General features: G+C 41.2%; 1 protein-coding gene across 8 annotated transcripts in view; it reads left to right on the top strand.

Annotated features, from left to right (window-relative positions):
- Window positions 1-3,147: 3,147 nt before the first annotated feature.
- Window positions 3,148-20,263, top strand: part of EMSY (EMSY transcriptional repressor, BRCA2 interacting) — a 40,370-nt gene continuing 23,254 nt past the window's right edge. For 5 of the 8 annotated variants that reach the window (XM_074918675.1, XM_074918664.1, XM_074918703.1 and 2 more), the window contains exons 1-7: window positions 3,148-3,260; window positions 4,372-4,480; window positions 7,976-8,075; window positions 8,721-8,795; window positions 11,033-11,208; window positions 12,347-12,499; window positions 15,925-16,184. In XM_074918675.1, coding sequence (XP_074774776.1) covers window positions 4,411-4,480; window positions 7,976-8,075; window positions 8,721-8,795; window positions 11,033-11,208; window positions 12,347-12,499; window positions 15,925-16,184 — 834 coding nt within the window. In that variant the 5' untranslated portion in view covers window positions 3,148-3,260; window positions 4,372-4,410. Of the gene's footprint in view, window positions 3,261-4,371; window positions 4,486-7,975; window positions 8,076-8,720; window positions 8,796-11,032; window positions 11,209-12,346; window positions 12,500-15,924; window positions 16,185-20,263 lie in introns of all 8 variants that reach the window. The other 3 variants (XM_074918713.1, XM_074918685.1, XM_074918669.1) reach the window with 2 other exon arrangements.

The following is a 20,263-nucleotide window of genomic DNA, read 5'->3' as shown; positions in this document are numbered from 1 at the left end:
ATTTTTTCCTGATACCCAATCTAAACTTCCTTTTGCACAACGTGAGGCCATTTCCTCTTGTCCTATTGCTTGTTGCTTGGGAGAAGACATCGACACCCACCTCGCTCCAACCTCCTTTCAGGTAGTCATAGAGAGCAACAAGGGCTCCCCTCAGCCTCCTTTTCTTCGGACTAAACCCCCCCAGTTCCCCCAGCCGCTCCCCAGCAGACCTGTGCTCCAGACCCTGCCCCAGCTCCGTTGCCCTTCTCTGGACATGCTCCAGCACGTCAATGTCTTTCTTGTAGTGAGGGGCCCAAAACTAAACACAGTATTCAAGGTGCAGCCTCATCAGTGATGAGTATAGAGACATGATACCTTCCCTAGTCCCACTGGCCACACTATTTCTGACACAAGCCAGGTTGCCGTTGGCCTTCTTGGCCACCTGGGCACACTGCTGGCTCATGCTGTCCTGTTGGCCACCACCCCAGGTCCTTTTCCGCCACGCAGCTTTCCAGTTGCTCTTCCCCAAGCCTTTAGCACTATGTGGGGTTGTTGCAACCCAAGCACAGGACCCAGCACTGAGCCTTGTTGAACCTCACACAACTGGCCTTGGCCCATCGATCCAGCCTGCCCAGGTCTCTCTGCAGAGCCTCCCTACCCTCCAGCAGATCAACACTCCCGCCCAACCTGGTGTTGTCTGAAAACTTACTGAGGATGCACTCAATTCCCTCGTCCAGATCACTGATAAAGTTACTAAACAGAACTGGCCCCAGTACTGAGCCCTGGGGAACACGACTTGTGACTGGCCACCAGCTGGATTTAACTCCATTCGACACCACTCTTTGGACCCGGCCATTCAGCCAGTTTTTTACCCAGCAAAAAGTACAAGCCACCAATCATCATTCTACAGTCATCTTACAACATCTGTACGAACGCAGCAATCGCAGCTTCAGACACCTCATACATAACTGGCTCATTTTTTACATCTCTCTTCTGTGTGCCGAAGGAAATGAAGCGTATACCATTTTGTTGAGTACATACATATGTACGTACGTGAGTGTCAGTATTTATCTGTCCACCTTGCCCATAATAACCTTTGATCCCCATAATAACTTGTGATCCCGTCAGGCAGTTTCATCCACATTTGAAAAAAAAATTAAAGATCTAAAAAAAAAAAAATACCAAATTGATCTCATGAAGTTTAATGAATAGAGCTGCTGAGCAGGGCTGAGAAAATGTATTTGTGCTCTCTCTGAGCTGCATTGTTAGCAGAGATTTCACTGGAGAGCATGTATGAGAACAGAGTACCTTAATAAACACACAAACTCGAAGCAAATGTTCAGCAGAAATTTACGCCTCAGTAGATAAATTTTGTTTAAAAAGAGGTTTTGGTAGTTTCTTGCTCACTGAATGATTTATTCTGTTAAACACCTCAGATGCAATAAAAACGATACTCTGCTAGACCATCACAGTTATGACTGATGAATAAACCTCAAAGAAGTTATTTTATTCTGGTAAGTGACGAGGCTGTCCTCCTTGTTCCTATTGACCAGAGTAATCAAACTAAAAGACACATTTCCAGATCGGTTTGCAATGGAGTCTCTGACCTGGAAAGGAAAAATTCAACTTCTTGGCACTAACCTGGTCTGCATCTTCCTCAGTTTTGTGTGAAGCTTAGGACATTTATTTTTATTAGGTAGTACTATGCAGAGATGATGTTACTTGCCTTCAGCTGGTTCTTGTTTAGGAAGGCATTAAAAAAGAAGGAAAAGCGTACTAGCTCTCCTGTACTGTTCAGCATAATTGTTTTCAAGTACTTGAGATTTATACCACTGTGAAGAACAATAGGAAATTGCAAGTGAGAAAATGTTCATCAATGTTCACAGGGAAGAAACATTTTTATTTATAGTTAGGTGGAAATAATAGCAGCTGAAGATCTGGAAGTAGGTGCTGTGATTTAATGCACACCATCCATCTGCCTTGTCTTCACCTCAGCAAATGTCCAGCTGTTTCTGGCGTAGTGAAAGCAAGCTATAAAATAGGATTTTCTAGGAGAGAGCAGAATAAGGAGTAGTCCTCCCCTCCTCTTCATCAAACTGTCCATCCCCAGGGTGGCTGTTTGCTTTGCAAAATCAGAAAGCGTGCAAGATGAAGCGTGGAAAAACAAGTGCCTGCGGCAAAAACGAAGCCCGGTGAGACGGAGACCCAGAACCAAAAGCTCATCCTGAAGGGGCTTTAGTACGATTTTCCAGCGATCACCTTACGGACAGTTTTATGGATCAGATTTTTTTTTTTTTTTTTTTTTGCTTCCTCGCTGCAACACGCAGCCACAAACAGGTAATACGTTGCTTTAAAGCTCCAGCTACACCCTGGAGATGTCCTATATTTCTCATCTGATCTGAGGACTTTTAAAGAGATATAGTTTACTGATTTTCTTGGAAATCTAAAAAAAAAAAAAAACAAAAAAGTTATAATTGCTGTGATATATAAAATAGCTGCCAGGCCCAGGGCTCTGAAATCGGCACTTGTGGCTTTGGGGAGTAGGTGGTTTCTCTGCTCGCCGACAAATTACAGCAAGGCGCAAAAACACCCCGAAGCGGTTGCGAGTGTGGCTTTAGGGCGTGGATTTTATGACCTTATTGTTTGCACAGAAGCGCGGTTGAGTAGAACCCTACATGGCACTGCGCGTAACCTGTGCCGGGTTTTAAGTCAGAAAGCTGGAGACGGCCAAATGACGTCACGGCTGATGTCAGCCCTGCCAGATTTCTTTGCAGAAGCAGCCTGCAGCCGTTAATGCCGAAAGTTTAGGGGTACGGGAAGGGGATGCGCTGAAACTACGCCGCTCTGGAGCGGTTTCAAGCACCGGCGGCGCAGCAACGCGCGCGGGGCTTTTGGCCCCTCTCGCTGCCCGTACCCGGCCGCCGGGCCATGGCGGGACGGCCGGAGCCGCTTCCCACCGCGTCGACAGACGCTGAGAGAACTACAACTCCCGGCGTGCCCCGCGCCGCTGCGCATGCGCGGTGCCCCTCCCGCGCCATCTTGGCAGCCGGTTCTTCCATCTCCCCGCTAGCGGAGGGTGGTGGCTGATGGGGTGCGGACTACAACTCCCGGCGTGCTCCGCGGCGCTCGCGCATGGGCAGTGTGTCCCGCCGCCATCTTGGCCCGGGGAAACGCTGCTGCCGCCGCCGCCGCCACTAAACAAACCCGAGAGCGGCACCGGGGGGGGGAGGAGGGGCTCTGCCGCCGAGGAGCCTTTCGATGTGCCAGGCACGGCCGGGCAGGTGGGTCCCGCTCCCCGGCAGCGCCGCCGCGCCTCCCCGCTTTGCCCGGGGCGCTACCCCTCGGCGAGAGGGGCAGCTCCCCTTCCCCGGACGGCGGGGACCCGCCGGCCCCTCACGGGCCCGGGCCCGCGGGCAGCGCCTCGTCCCCCACCTGCAGGCCGCCGGCTTTGCCCCTCCGCCCTGCGCGGGGAGTCAGCGGCCGCCGCCCGCTCCTTCCCTCCCTCCCTCCCTCCTGCCGGCGGGGCCGCCCCCGAGCCCGGCGGGGACCCAGCGGCGCTGGCTCCCGCCGGTCCCCCGCGCCGACGGCCGTGGAGGCCCCGGGAAGGGCGGGCGGGGAGGCTCCGGGTGGTGGCTGCCTCCGGGCGCCCTTGTAGGAGATCCTCCCTCCAGCCCCACGCTGGAAGGTGCGACGGCGCCGGGGCTTTTGTTCCCGGTGCCCCCCCCCCCCCTTCCACCTCCCTGTGCCGTTCCCTGCCTGGGGAGCGCGCCGCGGCCGCGGGCTGGCCCAAGCCGGCTCGCCCCGCTCGCCTCCGTCTCCTCTTTTTTCCTTTATTATCCTCGTTGCAACGGGGAGATGCGCCCTCCTTCCCCGCCACCCCCGGAATCTCGCCGCGATGCGATCGGACGAGGGGGTGTTCCCGTGTTTGGGTTTTTTTGGGGGCTGTGTTGGTACGTGGAAAGCGAATTTTCACGGTGTTTTTGCCGTTCTGTCATATAATAGGCTAGTGCTAAATGCATTCCCCGGGGGGAAGGGGGAGCGTGCGGTTAGCTGGAGGAGTTCTTATAATAGGTGCTCTGTGCATAAAGAGAGGGAGGAGACTTGAACATCAATTCGGAGAGCGTTTCAGCATAAAAAACGGCTTGAGAAGGAGATAGGAAACTCGGTAAAAAGGCTTCGGTGATGAATCTGAGCAAGAGAGTGTAGGAGGTCCGTGCCCATGCGAAACTGCCGAATTCCTGCATGGCAAGCATGCCATTACAAAGGTTGGAGCGGGGATGGGAGGGATGTGTCGGTGGAGTTGTGAGCAGGCTGAGGAGAGTTTACATCTATCGGCTTGGGAAATCGATAAATGATGGACTTGCACTTACTGCATTTATATTCCTGTTTCAGCGAGGCTGAGCTCTGTGGGAGCACAAATACAAGGGAAAGATGCCTGTGGTGTGGCCAACTCTTCTGGATCTCAGCAGAGATGAATGCAAGAGGATCCTTCGCAAACTGGGTACAGTAAGATACAATTTGTGGGTCTGTATGTTTGCCCTTTTAAGATTTGCCTGCCTGCTGCTTCCACGAAATACTTTAATATGTCTACAGGCAACTTCCAAGTCATTTCCTGCATTTTGCATGTGTCATTGGTTTGACAGCCCTGGCTTAAAATGATGTTTGGCAGATGCTCTCTGCCTGAGCAAAATGAATAGAGCAGAATTGTTTCGGTTTGGTCGAATCTCTCATGGATGTCCTAGTCCATCTCTTCCTCGATGTTGCAGTGTTGCATTGCTGTTCTTTGTACGACTATTAACGTGCAACAGGATACTCTGTGAGAGGAAGGTCTTCATTTGGTTTTCAGTTCTGTATTAGACACCTTTTTGTACCAAAAAAATTAATGGAACCCTGGTTTAACTGGTGCTGTGGGATGGAGTTCAAGTAGTAAAGGTACTACCGTAAAGATTTGAAACAGGAAAATATTATGATGGGTTATGGTTTGCAGTTACACAAATTATCAGGGAAATGTGAAAACAATGTTCTTGCTGAACTGTCATAACAACAGGAGCATTTTGCATTGTTTCAAATGCAGTTGAATATCTGAGAACCCTGCCCAATAGATACCTGTTGGGAGATTTTTTTTTTTGTGCTCTGACCTTGTAAATATACGTGTACAAGGAGACATGCTTTTGTATTTTGGAAGGTAAAAATACTTGCTCTTCCCTCACGCATCCGGTTTTGGCTACTGCAGGAGAGAGAATCTTTTGTTAGACCATTGATCCGATCTTGTGCAGTCGTTTTTGAGCTCTTAGAGCTGAATTTCTTTTTATTAAGGTTTTTTTGCCAGTTGAATGATGCATAACACTAGAAGGGAAGAAAAAACCCCTTAGACTTCTTTTCATACTTTCTTCTGAGGAGTGTAATCTAGGAGATGATGTCAGGAGAAAAGTTGAGACTCCCTATAACTTCCTGTGACCGTCAAGTTACAGCTTTTCTTGTTCTCGTTTTACTTGAATGTTCAAAGATGTGCTGTACTTCTTAACTGTGCCGAGGTTCTCGTACATTATGAAGCCATCCACTTTATTTGCTGAGACTTGAGAATTTGTTTTTTCTCGCTTTGCCCTTTTTGTTTCATGCCTTGGGAATCTGGGATTTGTGTTCTGTTGAAACGGTGACACAGATGTTGCACACAACACTGCAACTAAGCAGTGCATCCTTTAAGGTGACAGCCCTAGGCCTTAAACGAGGCTCAAAGAAGTATGAAAACTAGGAGAAAGTGCAGGATGCCAAAGGATTTGGACCGGATCTGTGCTACTAAATTTTGTTAACGTAGCTCTGCTGGCTAGGAACGTGGAAAAAAAAAAAAAACAACTTCCACCCCAGCTGACGGCGGTGTGCTGGCAGAACCTTGCTGGTGCAGCTGAGCCAAACAGAACTGCAGCTACACCTCCTTCAATGACATAACCTAGGCTGACAGGAAAAAAAAAAATTTTTTTTCTTTTTTTTTTTTTTCTTTTTTTTTTTTCTGGCATGAGCTGTGTCCCCACAAGGGGGCCCTGGCAGCGTAACAGAGCATCAGCGCCTGTAGCAGCCGTGTGTCTCCTCGGGTAGAGAATCTCTCAGTTTAAATGCACACACCACAAGAGTGGAGGGTGAAGGAGCGCGGGCAGTGGGAGCAAATAGCTGTCTAACGGTCATATCCAGCAACATTCCTCTGCTTTATAGAGTCCCACTTTTCCAGCTTGACTGTAGAGCGATAGCGGGTTACTCCGTCATGAGTGAAATGCGCTGGTGTAGGTGAGGCTGGAATGCATCCTGAGGTGTGTGATACCTGGTGTACGTGGCTTGTAACTGCGTAAGGGGGTGATAGTAGCACCTTACACTTGAGATAAGGATATTTGTGAAACCTGTTTTGGCTGTTTGATGTGTTTTGTGCTAGAAAGCGAGGCACCAGTTAATGAGTTAGTGATTGCTACGTAGACATAGGGATGAGAAAGCTAGTTACAGCTGTTCTGTAATCTTTACTAGCTTCCAAAAGTCCATAATGTGCATTTTTGAAGCTCTAGTGTAGAAGATCTCTATTAAAAATGCAGAAAGGAGAAAAAAAAAAAAATCTGTCCTTGCTAAATAATTACACGGTTGTATCTGAGAATTACTTTATGTTGTTATCACAGGAAAATAATTAGTATCTTAAATATTGTCACATGGTTGTCTAAATAAATGTTGATATTAGCAATAACCATTGCATTAATTAACAAATGTTTTATAACTAAAGCTGTAAATGCTTCTGTAGGTCATTTAGCATCCCTGTGCATAGTTAACCAAAGTGACTCTGCTTTGTGTTTTGTCTGCTTAATCAGGACTGGAGAGCAGGACTTCTTTTCAACACAATTCCTTGATTTGATTTGTAAATGAGCTCTTTGGAATCCTAAACTGAAAGCTTTTCAGAATAGCATCAGTCTTTCTTTTGCAGCAAACTTCAGAGGTGTTAGGTTTTGGCCTGCCCCTTTTATTCTTGCTTTTGGTTGACTGGGATCTGTTGTGGGCTGGGTTTGGGTTGGCTGCTGAAATGGGGGTGCCAAATGAAAGGCATCTATGTAAGTATCGACAGAATTTGTATTTCTGGTTTAAAGCAGGAGTTTCAGTAGCGTTTTCTTAAACTGTGCTAAACTTAGAATAGCAAGTCATTCTTTGGCAAGTTAGCAGACTCCATTATTTGCCTTAGGTGTATTTTCACCCTGCTTAGTAAAACAAAATTCAGAAGTTTCAGTAGCCTTTCACTATTTTATTTTTTAAAACACCAATGGCATGACATTTACGTAGATCACCTGGAATTAAAAATTTATGTTAAATCAGAGTTGTATTTTTGTGAGTTAATCTCCGTGATGGCTCTACGTTTAAGAATAGCTGGATTGTCTCTTTTGTGTTGAGCAGATTTAATTCAGTGTGTTGCATTCTTTTCAGATTCAGGCAATTGTACGTATCAAGTAAATGGGCATAAAAGATTGTGATGATTCTATTTAATAAACTCGAGCCAATACTTTCCATGCTAATTAAGGCAAGGCATTACGAAAAAATCAGCTGCTCTTTTCATAGTGTATTTCTTTTTCAAGCCAAGCTTTTTCATGGAACTTTTAATAGTGATACGTGTTAAAGATTTTCTTCTCCCGTTTCTAGAGAATTCTGAGCTACTCTCCAAGTTCGAGGAGTGTTTCTTCAAGCTTTGTGGCTGAACTGTCAGCTAAGAGAGAGCTTGAAGTATTTGGTTGGGTTTATAAACTAGATAATCCTCTGTGATTATACAGTTGTTTCATAGAAAAGCTGTATGATGCGGAGTAATTGACTAAGAGAGTTTTAAATCATCAATCTCTTTTGAAAAGCACTAAATAATTGAAAGACGTGTTCCTCTTAACGATTTTGAAAATTAATAGAATACTGTCAGTAATACTGAAAATAACTTTTTTTTCTTTGCTGTGAGCATTAAATAGAAATACTGTTTGCTCTAATTCTTCAGAACTGGAGGCATATGCAGGTGTCATCAGTGCCTTACGTGCACAGGGAGACCTTACAAAAGAGAAGAAGGATCTTCTTGGAGAACTCTCTAAAGTGCTTAGGTAACCCTGACATTTTTTAAAATAAGAACCAATGACCTGTTTTCTTTTAAAGTATTGTGTAATTTTTCTATCAGTAGTATCACAAATCAAATTTTAATTCAGAGAAGTGATCCTTCATCTTGAGGAGCTTTAATTCCTATTCTGCTTGGAGTTTTTAGTAAAGGAAAACAACTGGGCTTCTGTGGTTGAAGCTTTACTGTTTTGTTGGTGTTTAGTGAGGTAGTAAGTGTTAAAAGGATTACAGCTACCTCATTAGTGTGTGCTAGCTTGGAGTTTCGTCAGGGTGGGACTTCAAGGGGTTTGGGACCAAGTTACATCAAGAAAGAGCGCTGCATGCTCTGTGCAATTTTTTCTACCATATGCTTTAAATTTATTACTCTCATTAGGAGGTTGGATTCTAGCTGTTTTGCAGGGGTACCCTGTGAACAGTAGTGTTCTTTTTACTCTTCAGTAATATTTTGAACAATAATACATTCATTCTTTTCTCACGGTGATAGCAAAAGTTAAGTGACAGTCTCTTAAATGTAAAATGCCTGTTCCCTTTCGTCTCTTGAGTAGATTATTCATGTTTAATTTTAGCTAGAAGTTTTAGATAAATGTTCATGTCTCCCTCTGACTAAAATATATTGCTGTTTTTTTTAATAGTATTTCAACGGAGCGACATCGTGCTGAAGTTCGAAGAGCAGTAAATGATGAACGACTAACGACTATTGCACACAAGTAAGTTACAGGTCATTTTCTACATGATTTCCAAAGGTACCTTTTGGAAAATCCATTATGCCTCAACTGATAGAACTTTGAAGATTGATGGTGGTTTAAAGAACAGTAGTTAAAACGGTGTATGGATGAAGAAATTATGGTATCAGATTTACATCAGGGAGCTAGAAGCAGTTAGTTTGTACTGTTGCGTTTTGGATCTGAAGGTGTCCCAGTACAACAGAAGAAACAGTCTTTTGTCATAAAGAGCTTTCAGGTAGACCAAAAGAAACAGAGAGTGGAGAAAATAGAGAAATCCATGAGCAGGATGAACATGTTTGCTTTATTATTTTCTGTTTTACCTTTGATTTTATTTAAATCCATTTGAAAAGGTTATATTAAGAGGGACTTAACTACACAGAAAGACAAAGGGAGGGAAAGAGGTGGCAGAGATTAGTGGAAAACAGTGTATCAGCACAGAGGGGAAAAAATGGTCAGAGTCAAAAAGCTGCAGCAAGCTGACTGATGACATCAGTGTCCACTGTTCACTGCTTGATGCGGCTGCTGTGCTGGCATCAACTGGGCTGGTTCCTCCTTGCGGTTGCTTTTGCAAGCTCCACATGATTTTGAGAGGTGGAGAGGAGCAAGAGGGCAAGTGCTTATGTATCTTTGATAGTTACTTAGCAGTCTTACTATTAAGAACTCTCTTTAAACAGAGCTGGCTTGTAAGTGTCTGTATTTTTTTCTTTTGCTGTGTTACAACCACTGATTTTTAAGTTTGACTACTTGGCTTAGGTTTTATGGAGAGGAAAAAAGGTAATCATACAGATAGCAGGCCACTTGGAGTGAGCAGTTCTCTGATCCAAGACTTGACAAAATTAGCATACTGTTTTAGTGCTGCAGAAGGACATGTAATGTTTTAGTGTTTTAATGTTCAACTTTAAAGAGTTAGAAATAAGCTATTTATTAAACAAAAACCACCAACTTTCTTACGCTTCTTTAAAGAAAGGGGAAATAATAATGAAAAGTAAGCATTTCATTGCCAAATCAGGATTCTTTTCTTGAGTCGAGTCTCCTTTTTAAGTAGTAGTTCTGTTTTTTAGCATTTTACAGAACAAGCATAAAGTTTGTCCTGAGGTGTTGAACTTCAGATGGATGAGATATTATAATCCAGACAAGGTTCAATTGTGAAGTGCTGCATCTCTTTATTTTTCCTGTGGTAATTCTTTGTAAGTGATGGTAATACAGTTTTGACTTAAATAATTCTCTAACTCATTAGGAAAGCCAACTTTACTAGCTTTGCTATATGCAACATTTGTAGTCTTATTTTTGATTTTAAAAATGTATTTTTACCTCAGCTGGTGTAGCTCGGCTTGTACTATATGAATATGTATGAAGAATGCTGAAGCGTGTCAGGATTTAACAACAGAGCAGATCCTCTGCATTTTACAAACTAATTTGTGGTAGCTTTTGCTGCAACTTGCTTGCAATAGTTCATGTGAGAAGTTGTTTTTCAGAATATATTAATACATTAAATGGGTTGATTTGCTTAAGAGCATAACAGCATTGAAAAATAATTTGCCATTTTGGTTTTGCTGATTTGACAAATGATTCATGTAAAACAGTCATAAACAGAAGCACTTCTCCATCTAGATAAGAACAGCATTTTTTGCAAGCTTTATAGTTTCTGTGTAAGTCCTTAAGAGAAAACTAGAGCAAGCAGGCTGGTTTCTGTTAAGGAAAGATGCTCAGGGTATATTTAAATCATTTCATGATCTGTTACCTTGTTTGGGACTGCTTTAATAAGTCTGAGAAACTCTTCTGTTCAAGTAAAACAAGATTTTTGTTAGAAGCTGAGGGTTTTTCCCTGTAACATAATCCATTTCAGTAGTCTTTTATGAAACCTGTTGTATGTCTAGGTATTCTTGTCATCCAGAAGTAGAATGTACCAACTCTCCCTGAATAGTAGCTAAACTAATATGGGGGTTTTGAGTGGCCACACGCATCAGGCCCTTTGAGGGCTCTGCAAAACAAAACAGTAAAAGAAGCAGCAATTCCTAAATTTTCTGTGGGAGGATTTCTATGTCGGGTGGGAAAAACGTAAGGGCTTTCATAAAATGAAGGAAGTTAAAGATTATTGCTCTAGTATGTCTTTAGAAACTGCCTTTTAAACTTTCACTGTTGGAAAAAAAAGCACTTGAAGTGTACTGAGTATTTTGGAAACTCGTCAGAATACTCATAGAATGTGCGTTTCTGTTTAGTATGTCTGGACCAAATAGCTCTTCCGAATGGTCTATAGAAGGTCGTCGACTGGTGCCGCTGATGCCACGGCTTGTTCCACAAACAGCTTTTACTGTTACCGCTAATGCCGTTGCCAATGCAGCTGTTCAGCACAATGCATCTCTTCCAGTTCCTGCAGAAACTGGAAACAAAGAAGGTGAGAGAAAGCTCGAATTCTCCTGCAGTCTGTAGGAATATAAAAATAATGTTGCAATATAAATGGTTATCTTCAGGTTTAAGTGTTAGATATTTTTAAAAAGTTGTGAATCTTTCTTATTGAACAATATTTATAGAAATATTTTTAAAAATTTTTTAAAAGATGCTGTTGTAGCATCCGCAGCACAGATCTGACAGCTTTGTGTTAGCACACTAGCAACTGAAATAAAAAGAAAAAAAAATGACAAATTGCCAGGAAATGAGGGGGATATTCACTGGTTAACTTGTTAAACTCTCTAAACTATAAAAACTTGTACCAATGGCTTAAGATTTTGTAAAGTTCTGTGAGTGATGAAAGATATTTCAGAACATCTTAAAATAAGAATGTAAGTAGGTTTTGGTGAAAGTAAAGAAAATTTTCTTGGTTTTTTTCTTTTTTTTTTATTCAGCATAAAAATACCAAGTTAACAATTTAAAAGATTGCTTTCTGCTTTCTCTATGCCTTTTAAATAATGCTAGTGTGCGTTCCATCTAGCTTGGCTGAATAGGCTCGAATTACACTTCATATAACTGGAGAATGTGTAACACTTCTTGAAACAGGCTGTTTTATTCCGGTTTTGTGAGAAATACTGGATCATTGTGCTACTATGTATAGGCAACAGTTCAAAAAAGCTGATTAGCAAAATCAGTTATTCATTACTGAAGGTATATTTTGGTTTCTTCAACTCGCTCACTGTTGAGGAGAGGCACTAGCTATTTTCTGGCCATTACCAGTCTAGATATGGTCATTTACAGAAAAGCAAAAAGGTCAAAATACTGAATTAATGCTAAAGTAAAAAATAACACATTGTAAAGTAAACCATTAGATTAATACGAATAAAAAATCTAGATTCAGCAGCACAGATTTCTGGGGAGGGGAGGAGGGGAGGTTAGACTTCTGTGTTGTCTTTGAAGGCCATTAATTCCATGGCCACGCTTAGGACAAGCTGGGGAATATTCAACAGTGACAGGATTGCAGAGGCAGAGATGTGGATAATGACCCAGTAAGTCTTTGGCTTCCAATCCAGTTGTTAAAATAGTGATAGGATAATGGGATTCTGCACTTCAGTTATACGGAAGGTGTCTTTTCTCCTCTTCAGTGGTGGTTTGCTATTCCTACACAAGTACCACTTCAACCCCAACATCTGCCCCTGTTCCAAGTGGCAGTGTAGCGACAGTGAAGTCCCCCAGACCTGCCAGCCCAGCCTCCAATGTAGTCGTCTTGCCAAGTGGAAGTACTGTTTACGTCAAAAGTAAGTGATACTAGCAACTGATTAACAAAAGGGAAAGAAAGGGACAGTCTTGTGGCTGAAGCGTGGCCCGAGTTAAACACTCTGACCTTGGGCAAGTCATTTAATGCCTTATGCCTTCATTTAGTCTAAAGAATGAATTTATTGCTTCCCTTTTTCAGAGAAATTGTGTTCAGGATAAATCCACTCACTGTAAAACGCTGCAGGGAGCAGTACTGGCAAGGACAAGAGTGAAAAGTATTTTGAAAATATAGGGACTGCTGTATATCAGTGGGTTTCTAATACAGCTTGTTCAGAACTTGTCTTTAAGGTGGCTCTGCTGGTTGCTTCTGCAGAGGACTTCCCTCTTCCTTCTGCTTAAATAATGAATAATAGTCACTTATTTGAGTTAGGAAAGGTGTCTCATTTCCACTTTCACAGTTGACCTAGACTTTTTAAAAATACAGTACTTTGGCAAGCATTTATTATGCTTACATTAACTATGTCTGGCCATTTTGTGATTTATTTGGAAGCGAAGCTTAGAGAGGCTTGCATTCCCAGGCAACTGTGAAAACTCCAGAGGAAATCCCACCAGATACCGATCTTCATGTATTTAAATTTGGAAATCCCAGGGCATAACATCTAGAAACAGTCTTTTTCTCTTGTTCCCACTCACCCCCCCCCTCCCACCCCGCTTCTTTCTTTGGCTAATAAATCAGCTAGTTCTAAAAGCAGAATACGTCCTCATACATATGCCCAGCTCATCAAAGGTAGTTTTAATAATCGTTTCCTTATGTCCTTATTTGGTGTTTATCAAAATGCAGGTGACAAAGATTAATAGTGAAGTTTGATAAGTGCTATTTTTATGCTTGGTGTGGGTAGTTATAATATTAAAAAAATTATTTTAGTCTTTATGCTCTGTGTGCATGTTTGTATAAACTTCTAGCTGGTCGGAAATGTCACGTTGTACATAAATACAACATTATCTGCAAACCACCATCTTTAATGGCTGTAGCAGCCCACAGAACATTAAGATTTTTCATTTTTCTGATTTAATGCACTAATCACTCAGCTTTAGTTTAAAGATTCAGGGGAAAATGTTCTTAACCTCTTAAAAATTTAATTTAGACCTCTATTGAATTATTACATGGTAATGAGTATAAAACCAGTCTAGACATATGATAGAGGGATGAAAGATTCTCATTTTTATTCTGTCCATCCCTAGATTTCATTTTTTCCCCACTTCGTGTGCGTTTTGCTCTTTTTTTTTTTTTTTTTAAAGGAATCATGTGTCTCTCAGAATACATCAGTCACGTTAGTTTTAACAAGCCTACTTAAGAGCAAACTCAGGAGGCCTGAGTTATAGTCGTGACTTTGCCACTGATTTGCTGTGTGACCTCATCCAAGTCACAGTCTGATTGAGCCATTAACCTCTCCGTGCCTCTGCTTCCTTGCTTGTCAAGTGTGAGTTATAGTCGAGCTGTATTACCTTTTAGCTAAATGCTTGTGAAAAACTTTGTACAAATGCAATTTTTAACATGAAATTACGGGAATAACTTTCTTGCAGAACCCCAGCAGTGAAAACAGGAGATGAGTTGAGCTGTATTTAACATAAAATAATGTTCTGCTAGTTTAATCGTACTTTCTTACTTCTGTGTTGGTTCTTTTGTGGGTTTTTTCCTTTTTTCTTTTTTTTTTTTTATTGTGGATGCGGTCCACAAACAAATAGCTTCCTCTTCAGTATTTCACCAAAGTAGCAGCTGTGTCCAGATATCCTAGCTGCATGCGAATTTTTGATTCAGATTGATTTTGAGACTCTGAAATTCCTGCACATTTTCAGTGTGGTTAGTGACCTCACAGTTACAAGTTTGCATAGTGCACTCGCTGCAATACTTAAAAGCCTGTTCATAATAGACCTTAAAAGTCACGTAACCAAATCTCTGCTTTATAGATGGAGATCACTGCTCGGCTTGTTCAGGGCCATAAAGTAAATTGTTGATTAGAGCTTTGAAATCCGGACTTGCAGATCCGTGCTTCATCTGTACTGCTACAGGCAGCTAAAACTATTTTCTGGAGTTCAAAGCAAACTCAAAATAGAGCCTTTGCTTCTCTTCTCTAGTTCAGTTTCCCATCTTTGTGTGGATACAACTGTCAGCCTTCTGAAGTGTTCCTGCAAATGAGCTGGTACTCCTACTACGAGAGAATCCCATTTTTCAGAAATCACTTGCTGTGCTGCTGGGCACTTTCTTGTCCGTGTTAATTCCTGCGTCTTCACTTTCTGAATGCCAAAATATTTAGTTATTTTAATTAGAGATTGACCGTAATTAGATCTTGACCCTAATTAGAGATTGACTGCCAACGAAGTTTGCTTGTGTCACCAGCAAGACTGCTTGTGTTGTGACAGCATTTTTTGTCTTTAAGCCCCAGGCATACAGAACAAGGATCTTCAGTCTTGTTCTGTGTAGGGGCGTTGCATCTTTTCGGCTTATCTCTTTTTTTTTTTCTTTTTTTTTTTTAATTGTTTAATGCTGGCTAATTTGGTAAACATAAATGCGACCCAATAGCTGTAAGAGATTTTCAAGATTATTAAACTGTGTCTTTCTATAATGTACGCCAATTTATAAACCTGTTGCCCGCTTTGGAAAGTTTCATACGGATTTAAGATCTATTGATCTTGCTGTTATCCTTTGCTCAGCTAAATATTGCAGCAGATTTTTTGTGTGTGTGTGCAGTAAATGATTGTGAGGAAGAATGAACTCCTTTGAGGCTGGATTTCTTTTTTTTTTTTTAATGATTGTGTGGTTTGTATCTGTTGCACAAAACACACCAAACAAGACAGAAGCTGATAAAGTGAGGTTTGACCTCCATAGTTAAAGTATGTCATAAAAAAAATGGATTTCAAGCTGCTGTCTTGAGGTGAAAGGGAGAAGATTACTGTAATGATGAGCATAGCATGAAAGTAGGTACAAAGGTTGAAATCAGAGAAGACTGCAGGAGGATAAACTTCAGTAGTCTAGTTGCTGTAAACAAAACCAGCAGCAACGACAGCAGTGTAGTGTAAAGTTTTAAACTGAACTGTGCATGACATTATCCCAACCCCCTTGTGTGTATAGTCTCATTAGTCAAACTTCTAGAGGCAGAATGAATTCCCTGTATTGCCTCTTTTAATCTCTTAAACTGAATGAAATAACCCAGCAGCTGAGTAGCTTGGGTTCTTTGGCGTTTTGCTTCTTTGCTTTATGGCACTGTAAGTATGGTCTGTATCAAAGACTAAGACCATCTGTGGTGTGTTACAGGTTAGTTGTGACCATAAAATGTAATTTATCCTCTTGTTTGTTTCTATCTTACTTGAAAGTGGGTGTAAGACTCATCAAGTTTGTAATGTTTTAGAAAGCACCGAGAGCCACAGATGGGAAAAATAGAATTTAGACAAAGTACTTCTTTTCCAGGTGTCAGCTGCTCAGATGATGATGAAAAGCCCCGCAAAAGACGGCGAACAAATTCTTCTAGTTCTTCCCCTGTTCTCCTGAAAGAAGTCCCGAAGGCAGTGACTCCTGTCACTAAAACTATCACAGTGCCTGTAAGTGGCAGCCCCAAGATGAGTAATATAATGCAGAGCATTGCCAACTCCTTACCACCACACATGTCGCCTGTGAAAATAACCTTCACTAAGCCCTCAACACAGACAACAAACACGACAACACAGAAGGTATGTGGGGGAAGCTGCCAAATGTTACTTTATTCTGGTTTTATCAATGAATAAGCTGTGCTATTTGACTCTTCCTTTCTATGAACTGTCTAGCTGTTTTTTAAGGATTGCGCTTGGGATAAGGTAATCCCTCTTTAAAGCGAACAAAGAGAAAACCAAACTCTTGTATGAATTTAGTTCACCTGTGTGTGAAAGGACCTGGATTGACAGCCGTGGAGACTGAAGCCCTCTTTTTATCCACAGAACAGGTACAGCACAGGCAGCGGGAGTGCAAGCTTCCCCCAGACTGCCCCACCAATGTGCCTCAACCCTGACCTGAAGGGACCACTTCTAGGGATGAGAGGGGATTCAGTCTCCATGCTCATTCAATTCTTGGCCTCTCTGGTGAGACTGCCAACAAGGTTGCCAGTTAGTACCATTTGTGGTGTTGGGTTTTGTGATATGGACACTAGTCCACTGAGAACTGGATCACATAGGCCACTGAACAGCCTTCAGATGGTAACAACTATTGGTCAAAGGTAATCTTTCTTATTTCTATTTTCCTTATTTATAATTATTCTTTGCAGTAGTAGAATTCCAGGAGAGGTGGCATGGGCTTTCCTTTGCCAAGCCTTTTGTCTTAGAGACTAGTTTTTTGGGGTCTATAAAGCTTATTCTTGGAGCTGATCAAAGGCTGGGGGGCTTTATTTTCCATTCAGTACCAGTGTGCCATTTCTCATTCTACATTAACAGTGTTGCAGTGGTCAAAATCAGTTACATTATTTCAGCTGAGTGTGCCCAGCTTTCACCAGAATGCAGTGTGTGGAAAAGGTTTTCCATGTTGAAGTTCTGTACTGGACTCAGATTTTTTTTTTTACGTGCCCGATCTATGGCATGACTACTTTCCCATGCTTTAGGAAGCATTTCAGATGTGTCTACTTTTTTGTTCTTAAGATGTAAAAAAAGATTAATGGCTCAGACCGAGTTCATTCTTGGTCTGGTTATTAATTAAGGCAGACTTGGGGGGTGGTGGTGGTCTGTGGAATTAATTTGGCCTTGATACCGACAGACTGATGGTAGGCTGGCCACTAACAGGCATTTTTTTCCAACTGTGAGAGTGACTACTGAGCTCAAACCTTCACACAGTATTTGTTCTATTAGTCTTCTTGATTGTTTTATGACTCTGTTTGGATTAGCAGAGTTCCCATGTCCTGATTTTTGGAAACTTTAAAACCAAGGAAGATTAACTGAAGTAATGTGCAGTGAAGAACTTGCTTTCTGGCCTTTTCCCACTTCAGAGCTCTTTGATGCTTTCATTTGATTCACTGTTCTTTAACAGTGTCTTTAATCAAGTTTCATTTCTGAATACATGTATAGAAATCCCTGAGTGAGCATAAACCATCAAATAAAATGTCCTGCATTCAATGCAGTGAATCCACAGCTAGGATAGAGCTTAACCTACCAATCCTGTTGCTCTCGTTAGGGCTCATCTTCTGTGCAGGAAGAATTTTTTTGCCTTAAATGTCTGTAGTGCTGTAGTAAGTATGAGTTACATATTGTGGTAGTTAAAGATGAAGTGTATTAAATCTCCAAAAAGAAGAGAGTGGACTATGGATAGGGTCTTCTCTGCAGTTGTGCCTCTGCTTGTTCTGTCATGGCAGTTTTGGGATGTGCTTTGCATAGTAAGAGAGTCAAATAATACTAATCCACAACGATAGGAAAATCATCACTTGTTTCATTAGGGAGCCATAGTAGTGTTTGCATCTGAACTTGTCACACTGCCCTCTTTTGCTGGATTTAGATATGCCAAAATACATAGCTGGATCATTTTGGTGGGAGAAATCCCTTTTAGTAGTTTTAAATGAAATGTCAGACTTGTTAGACTCAAATTGGAAATGTACTATTTTAAACAAGTGCTGTTGGATATGAGTGAAGCTGTTGGATATGAATGAAATTCTTCATTTCTGCATGCCAGCTTTCTGAATTGTTTTGACATTTTAGTAGGTTGGAGGAAGATTTGTCGTAACAACTAATAATGTCACAGCTCCCATTTCTGGATTCTCTTTCAATAAAGTCCTCTGTCTAGGACACAGAAGGAGTCTAGCTAGTGAAGCTTCTGGCGGTTAATGACTTAATTTCTTCAGAGACTAGGTTGTGATGCCTTTCAAAATAGAGCTGACAGGACTAATTTCAGTGTATGTTAGGAATTAGTTTTTACTGTAACAATTAAAATCAGCAACAACAAAAAAGCAACTTGACTTTTTTTTAAAAAAAAATCAGTCAGTCTTTCAGCTGTAAACCAAAACCGATGCAGTTTTGGTACTCATGATGGGGTTACTTTGATCATTTCCACATACATGAGAAAATAGTATCTCAGAAATATAATTGTCATGATTTGAGCCTTAATACTTCTAAATTTTACACAAAAAAAATCTGTTTTCTGGGTATGCTTTGTACATGAAGATCCCTAAACTTTGTTCTTCCATGTGAAATAGAGACCCAAACCTGCTTAGTCACAGGACAGCAATTATTGTTGAACCATAATGCTTTACGAGCTTTTTTTCCTTGTGTGATTATCACTTAATAACACTTTTTTAATCGTGAACTGATGGTTTTATCCCTGTCTTTGAATTAAGAACAGTGGTCTTCAGAAGTTGTGATTATGCCCAGATTCCTCCTACATATCTGTATGTGGAGACGCTGAACTTGGCCTGTTGCACTACAGATTATATAGGAAGTTTAATGTGAATAATCTGTCTTTTTTAGCTGCAAGTTGCCCTTTGACTGTATTCCTAAATTAGTTATCCTAGGTGGAATGGAGGTAGCCCTAAAACTCAAACCCTTGAGAAGTATTTCTAGTATTAACTGACTACTTAAGAAACAGGATAAAACTCCAGAGGCACATCATAGGATCTTTTCACCTGCAAGCCTCATACCAGAATCACACTGTGTTGTGTAGATCCTCTGCATGGTTGTAGCCTGAGAGCAATTTCAGAAGGGTATTTTGATTAAATCAAGGTTAGACAGAAGGCAAAAGTAAGTGACGCAGAGGAAATGTTCTTCCCGGGGAATGCAATAAAGTGGTAGGACAGCAGATGTGGAAACCTTGTCCTTCAGGCACTGGTCAGTTGTGGTCAACCTGCTGTAGCTCATGGAGGTGGTAAGGGTTTGGTTTTCCTCAGATCGGGTTATTAACAGCTTAGCTAAGTAGTGGGGATCATAAAACTAAGTAGTGGGGCAAAAGGAAAGGCAGAGGCAGCCATGGTGGTGAAGTCTGTTGCTTTTATTCCATCTATGTGGTTCTCTCTCTTTTTTTTTTTTTTTTGTAAACAAATTGTAAACTCTTAAGTCACTTACTGCTTGATCTGTCACTTAAGTCTGTTTCTAGTGCCATTATCATATTATTTCTTTAATTAAGGTTTCAGTAGTCCTTGGGTAGTGTAAGACTTTTGGTTTGAGCTGACCCAGGTTTTTTTTGCTCCCCTGTACCTTTTTTTCTATTTGCTTTTGTTACATCAAATCATTAATAAGTTTTAATTTTCAAGGTTTTAATAAACGAAATTTTTATTGGGACAATTGCATTATTAAAACAATTTCTTAATCATCTTGCATGGTAATCTGAAAAGATGTATTTCTGTGCTGTGTGTTTCTATTTTAACTATGTGTTTGTAAGTATAAGGAGGTGCTTTATATAAACAGTCTCCATATTCAGTAGTTAAGAAATGCGTAGTTTTCTAGGTCAGTTGCATAAGAACAGGCCTCCTCCAATGTTATAACGAATTCTGTGTTTTTCTATGTCAGATCAGATTCATGGTGTTGTAATTGTAACTCGCACTAGGGGTAATGTTTATTCTCTTTAGACAAATGGTTTTCAGACAGATAAGAAAGAATTTGTTGTTATTGAAAGCACTAATTAAAGCAGGAATTGTTTCAAACCTAAATCTTTTTTTTTTCACTGATGAAATATTGATTGTTTACAGCATTGCGGATCAAAAAATTTTTCCTGTTACTGACTCGGCAACTGTTAATTATTAAAGAGGAAAAAAAAAAATCATTATTCTCTCATGGCCATTTCTTGATGTATGTGCAAGGCTTGGGAG

Source organism: Athene noctua, chromosome 1 (genome assembly GCF_965140245.1).
Source record: "Athene noctua chromosome 1, bAthNoc1.hap1.1, whole genome shotgun sequence".
In the NCBI taxonomy this organism is placed as follows: Eukaryota; Metazoa; Chordata; class Aves; order Strigiformes; family Strigidae; genus Athene; species Athene noctua.
The sequence above is the reverse complement of the archived record's forward strand: the minus strand, read 5'-3'. Positions and strand labels throughout refer to the sequence as shown.